Below are 7154 nucleotides of genomic sequence, written 5' to 3'. Positions count from 1 at the left end.
TCTCTCTCTCTCTCTCTCTCTCTCTCTCTCTCTCTGCCTTCTGGATGCCATTGATGTGAGCTGTTCTGTTCTGCCACACCTTCCCTGGCATGATGAACTGAAATTTCTGAAGCCAAGAGCCAAAAGAAATCTGTCCTCCTTTAAGTAATTTTGCTCAAATATTTTGTCCCAGTGACTAAAAACTAGCACAGTAATCCATTGCTTCCACCTGGGGACCAAATTACCAACATATAGACCCTTGGAGGACAAAGCAATAGACAAATGATAGCAATAACTACTTTGTATTGAGGAGCAGAAACAGCTCTGGACTGGACACAGATATCAGATTTGCTAATCCAACCTTAACTGGTTATTAGCATTCATCAGAATGATACTGTAACCTTTTCTTTTCATCAAAACACCTTCCCAGTTTCTATAGTTTAGTATTTTGGCTTTTAAAGGATATAGTATTTTAACCAATAATTTGATACTGGCTTTTATTAACTGTAATGTTTTCAATCACACTTGAATGATTAACAGTAAGATTTTTTTCATTCTTGCTGAATTCATGAACTACATGTAATCCTCCAAAAGCAACCTAGGAGTAGCCACAGGACTCTAGGATTTTTCCTATCTGGGGCTGTCCTTAACTATAGCTCTCTCTGAGATGCTATCTGATTTTGTAATCCATAGTAAGTAGATGCTAAAGCTAGAATGTCAATAACAGACAAGTCATTTTCTCATGTACAGTACTAGGGTTTGAACATAAGGTCTTACATATAGTTAAACAAATGCTTTACCACTGAGGAACACCCTCAGTTCCATACCATGCATTCCTGAGTTCCTCCAACATAGAAGAGAAACACCAGCCCTCATATTTGAACTAGATCAGTTCTGATAGTCTCCTGCTTTCATGGATTGAGACCCAGCCTGTTCCTCTTTTACTCTTTCCTTGCTGGCCGCCATGAGGTGAGTAGCTTCCTCCTCTAAGCCCTCCCACTTCAGTATAGGGCCTCCCCCTAGGCCAAATAGAGCAACAGAGGCAGTTAACCATAGACTGAAGCCTCTGAAGCTGTAAATCAAAATAAATCTTCCCTCTCTTGTGATTGCTCAGCTTTATGATTATCTCAGGTCTTTTATCACAGTGACAGAAAATCTGACTTGATACTTGTCTTTGTGCCATTTAAAAACACATTCTAAGAGGGAATTGCCAGGTCACGAAATACTTAGAAAATGATACTTTGTGGGTTTAAACTTGCATTGACTGTTGTTTCTGCCTTGCAGTTTAGCTACTTGGAGAAGCTTCTATTGGTTCATGGAGCTTGGAATTATTTTCGAGTGACCAAATGCATATTGTATTGTTTCTACAAAAACGTAGTGCTGTACACAATTGGGGTAAGAAAGGAAATGATTTCTTTTTCTATCATTGAGGAATTAAGTCTTTTTTTCTCCTGATGACAGGCTTAGTAGTTAGTAAGACTTTTTCATGTTAAAACAAAATTTCCTTAGGTCAATTGAACTCAGGTTCTCATGTTATTTATCAACTTTTTCACTCAGATAATGCTCTACAACTGGAGCCATACCTCCACTTAACTGGAGATAAGAGTATCTAAAATATGTTGGCCTGGACTGGCTTCCAAACCAAGTCTTCAGATCTCAGCCTCCTGAGTAGCTGGGACTTCTGTGCTTGACTTCTTCTCTCTTATTATAAAAACAATGATCTTAGAGTATACACTGTGTTTAACAAGGTAGCTATAATTTGAGCCATGTAAAACAAATCTCAATATGATTAAAGTGACTCAAGCCATACCAAGCATCTTCTGTGAATATAATAGAAGCAACTTACACATTAAACCAAGAAATCTCTCTGGAAAATTCCCAAATATTCGAAGACTAAGTAACAAACTTCAAAATAACCCATGAAGAAAGAAGTCAAAGGAAAAATTAGAATTTTTGGATTGAATGCATATGAAACTGTAGTGAATCAAAATGTGAGAGATGCTACTCAAACATTAGTTCAGAGGAACATCATAGCAAACAGCACATAAAATACAACATGTAAAAATGCGTGATTTATAAGTGATTTTTTGGTAACTATTCCCATATAACACATACAGATTTTACTTGTTACAAATTTACCTTTGTTTCTTGATTTGAGAGATTTGTTGTAACGTGCCCTGTAACAAATGGATACTTTAGGACAAAGATTCATGTCATTATCAAAGTAATTGGCATTTTAAAATCATAAGTAATAAGCTTTATCAGTCATAATTTATGAAGGGACACTTATATAGCCCTCTAAAATTACTCTCTACCAGTGGAGAGTGTGGTTTTTTCTGTGTTACTTTCCTTTTCCTTGGTGCAGGAATAGAACTCAGGGACTTGCACTTACTAGACCAAGTCCTCTAGATTGACAGCCCAGCCCACCACTTCCTTTTAATTAACAGCTATTGTTCATTTGGCTGTCTTTTCTTCCAGCTTTGGTTCACCTTTGTTAATGGATTTTCTGGGCAGATTTTGTTTGAGCGTTGGTGCATCAGCTTGTACAATGTGGTAAGTGGTCTTCCTTCTCTATCAGATAGCATACAGAACTTCAGGAACATTCCTTCACTTTTTGTCTGGGATGTGTATCTAAGCTCATCATCTGTGCACTTAGCAGGCAACACAAATAAAACTATAGGGCCTTTGCTGCTAGGACAAATCTTGGAGAAGCTCAAACTATACTCCTATTTTCACACACAGCACATCATTCCAGAGTAAGTGAATGAAATGTGTCCCCCAGCTGTGGTGGTATCTGAAACCTCTTTATTCTGTTCTTGTCCAGTGCTTTCACACACACACACACACACACACACACGCGTGCACACTCAGGTGTGTGTGTGGTGTTGGGGGGTTCCTAGGGCTCAATTTTGCTCAAGGTTAGCACTCTACCAGTTGAGACACAGTTCCACTTCTGCTTTTTCAGGAGGTTAATTGGAGATAAGACCTTTCTGGAGGTTAGTTGGAGATAAGACCTTCGTAATCTTTCCTTCCCTGGCTGGCTTCAAACTGTGATTCTCAGATCTCAGACTCCAAAGTAGATAGGATTACAGCTGTGAACCACCCAGCACCCAGCTTGTTTTCACACTTGTAAACTGACTTTACATACATACGGCCATTCACTTAATAGCATAATTTAAATTTACCTATTTTTATGTTTATAGTTCTGTTGTCTTTTAGAATCTCTGGGTTAAAAATTTATCTGTGCAAAAAGTTTGTATTAAATAGTAATCCATTTTCATCTCTTATCAAAAGTTGCAAAAGAGGTTGACAGTTAGTTCTCTGTATCCTCTATCTAGCTTTCCTTATACCTTAATAATTATAAAATGTTATCTTACCAAAGCAAGGAAATTGACATTTTACAGTATTATTTACTCAGTTACAGTCTAAGAGCTCCTTTTTTTTAAGATCTTTACTTTCTATGCAGATTTTCACTTCATTACCACCTTTGGCTCTGGGAATCTTTGAGCGGTGCTGCAGTGAATCAAGCCTTCTCAAATACCCAGAACTCTACACTATTTCACAAAACGGGGAAACTTTCAACACAAAGGTAAATGGAAAATGTATAGTTGTCTTTCATTTCAACTTTTTGTTTGAAACATACCTTTGGACTCTTCTGATGCTTTAGAAAAAAAGTAATTTTAAAAACACAAAAGGATTTAGTCTGTGTCCTAGTTTAGTTTATCTTGGAAATGAAGATTCAAATAATAGAAATAACAGTATATGGACGACGGGGTGGGGGGGCGGTGGGGGGAGATGATCTTATGAAGGAGAAAGATGTATATGACTCAGATGGTACACTAAACTTGCAGCATGGTATTTGAGAGGAATTCCTGGGGAGGATAAAGATGAAATTGAAGGGGGTAAGGTAGAGTTTCAGGTGAGACATGATTGTTACATTCTCTAATTGACCCTTTCATCAATAAAATGACCTTTGTTTTTCCTTGTAGTATTCTTCAAAATCTACATTCATGTAATATATCACTTCAACTCCTCTTGCTTATCTGTATTTTCATATTTAAGTTTATTGTTGGGAACTTGTAAATTTGCTTTGATGTCTAGCCTGTTACCATGTTAGCTGGATATTTAAAGCACTCACATTTAATATTTAATATGGTTTTTGGTCTTTTTTTTTTGGTGTCGGTCCTTGTTTGGGTGCTGTCCTTGAGCTTTTTGCATTTGAGGTTAGCACTCTACCACTTGACACACAGCTCCATTTTTTGCTTTTTTGGAGGTTAATTGAAGAGAAGAGTCTCAGAGACACAGCTCCATTTCTGGATTTTTTTTTTTGAGGTAAATTGGAGAGAAGAATCTCACAGACTTTCATGCTGGGGCTGGCTTTGAGCTATGATCCTCAGCCTCCTGATTAGCTAGGATTATAGGCATAAGCCAGTAGTGCCCAGCTCAATATACTTCTTGATGTGGCTAGGTTTGAGTTTACCATCTTGCTATTTTATTTGATCTTTAACATAGGGCCAGGGATTGAACCCAGAGCCTTGAACTCACTAGGCAAGTACTCTTCCATTGACTTATACCCAGCTCTATTTGTCTTACCTATAATTTTTCTGTCTGCTTTCAGATAAAAGTACTTTTCATGAATTCCAAATTATTTGTTGTCTTTAGAGATAACTCTTCACTTTTATATCTTAGAAGTTGCACTGGGGTTTATATACATTTATTATAGTCTACTTTGGAGTGATAAAATACTAAACACACACTGTAAGTAAATTAACAGCATATTTCCATTTCTCTCCTAACTTTTGGTGTTTTGTTTTCATGCGTGTTTATTTCATATTTTGTAAGTACCTTGTGTGTGGTATTGTTCATATCTTGCTTAAGTTATTTTATTAAACTGGGTGCTGGTGGCTTGCTTGTGTCTATAATCCTAGCTGCTCAGGAGGCTAAGATCTGAGAATCATTGTTTGAAACCAGCCTAAGCAGACAAATCTGTGACATTCTTAGCTACAATTAATCACAAAAAGCCAGAAGTAGAGCCATGGTTCAAGAGTTACAGCACTGGCCTTGAGCAAAAGCAGCTTGGGAACAGTGCCTCAGCCCAAAATTCAAGCCCAGTACACAAGAAAATTATCTCATTAACATAAATTAATTATACAAAAGGGTATTTCTGTTTTATGTTGATATACATGCCTTCCTACATATGTCTGAAAGACCCCTAAAGCCCCTTGGGAACTATGACTGGCAGGATGGAGAAAGCCTGAAATCAGCAGAAAACTGCTGGTTGTGTGACAGGATATCTGAGTAAAGACAGGGGACTCTGACAATCCACAGTAATCCTGTCAGAAGGTGGATGAGTGCCTGTGTGTACTTAGCTCACTGCATGCATCCTGATACTCTGTTATCTGTCCCTTGGAATGGGCCTTTCTATGTATAACCAAAACCAATCCATGTCCTGTCTGATTCCTTAAAAGTAGAGGATGGGAAAGACTCCTTTCGATTAATTATGTCTGTTGACTAAACTCATTCCTCGCTCTCCTGGGTAAAAATATTGTTGCATGAGTAATTTTTCATTTGTTAGGGCATCTGCTGGATGGAACTGGCCTATGCCCATAACTGGGTACATAAGTGGTATAGCAGGGTCAAGGTAGGTCTTTGTTTAGTGTTTTGATGTACTTCCATGGTGATTTCCATAGTAGGTATACTAATTTACATTACCACCCACAGTTCCTTTTCCCATTGAATCTTTGCCAACATTTGTTGTTTTCATACTGATTGCCATTCTGGCTGGGATGATTACCACTTCTGGGGCTTGACTTAACTGCCTAGGCACTGCCCCTGAGCTTTTGTGCTCAAGGCTTGCACTCTACCACTTAAGCCACAGCTCCCTTTGACTTTTGGTGGTTAACTGAAGATGAAAGGACTTCCCTGATCTGGCTGGCTTTGACCTGTGATCCTCAGATCTCCTCCTGAATAGCTAGGATTACAGGTGTGAGCCATGGTGCCTGACTAGATTTTTGTGTGCGTGACACTTTAATTTGCATTTTCTTTTTTGTATTATTTAATTTAAAAGTGATGTCAGAGGGGTTACAGTTACATAAGTAAGGTCATGAGTACATGTCTTGTCAAACATGGTTATCCCCTCTCTTGTTTTTCCCCACTTTCCCTCCCCCCCTCGACTCCTCTCCCACCAAGTTGTAAAGTTCATCTCCAACATAGTGTTTTGTGAGTATTACTATTGTCTTGGTTCACCCTTTGTCCTTTGTCTCACTATTTTGTTATTCACTTTTTCTTCCCAAATCAGATAAACATATATACGAGACACAAGGTACCAAAATCAAAAACAGTGACAACAGGAGATAAACAAGAAAAAAAATGAAAGAAAAAAAGAAATAATTTCATATAGTACATTAAAAAACAAAAACAAAGAAACAAAAAAAACCCCTGTCATTTCCCTATCTTGGAGTTCATTTCGATTAGGATCATTTAATATGGTCATATGAACATAGCTATTGAGCTATTGTGATCCTCTGCTAGGACTATCCTAGATATATACTAATTGTTACAAATGAGGGAAACCATGACTTGCTTTACTAAATAGGATTTTTTCCAAGTCTTTCCAGTTCCTTACGAATGGGGCAATGTCGTTTTTGATGGAAGCACAGAATTCTATTGTGCGTGCACGCACGTGTATGTGTGTGTTTGTGTGTGTGTGACACTTTCTTGATCTATTCATCTACTGAGGGGCATCTGGGTTGGTTCCATATCTTAGCTATGGTAAATAATGCTGCAATGAACATAGTTGTGCTGGTAGCTTTAGTGGGGCCAGGAGTGGGGTTGCTGGGTCATAGGGAAGGTCATAGGGAAGGTCTATATTTAGTCTTTTTTTTTTTTTTTGTCAGTCCTGAGGCTTGAACTCAGGGCCTGGGCATTGTCCCTGAGCTCTGCTTGCTCAAGGCTCACATTCCACCACTTGACCCACAGCACCACTTCCATCTTTTTCTTTTTTTTTTCTTTTTAATTTAATTTTATTTGTGAACATACTGTACAGAGCAGTTACAATTACATGGGCAGGATAATGCGTACATTTCTTACCAAGCATTGCAGCCTCCTCCTTTGTTTACCCTTCACATCCCTTCCCAGCCTCCCCCCTCCCCCCCAATCCCAATCCTTCTCCCTCC

At 38.3% G+C, this 7154-nt stretch overlaps 1 protein-coding gene across 1 annotated transcript in view; it reads left to right on the top strand.

Moving 5' to 3' along the window:
• Positions 1-7154, top strand: part of LOC106000805 (phospholipid-transporting ATPase IB-like) — a 114237-nt gene that overhangs the window by 80870 nt on the left and 26213 nt on the right. Inside the window, 3 exon segments of the mRNA XM_013036042.1 lie at positions 1264-1374; positions 2458-2532; positions 3446-3568. Coding sequence (XP_012891496.1) covers positions 1264-1374; positions 2458-2532; positions 3446-3568 — 309 coding nt within the window.

Source organism: Dipodomys ordii, unplaced genomic scaffold (assembly GCF_000151885.1).
Source record: "Dipodomys ordii isolate 6190 unplaced genomic scaffold, Dord_2.0 Scaffold243, whole genome shotgun sequence".
Taxonomy (NCBI): Eukaryota; Metazoa; Chordata; class Mammalia; order Rodentia; family Heteromyidae; genus Dipodomys; species Dipodomys ordii.
Note: the sequence above shows the minus strand (reverse complement) of the source record. Positions and strands in the feature narration are given on the sequence as shown.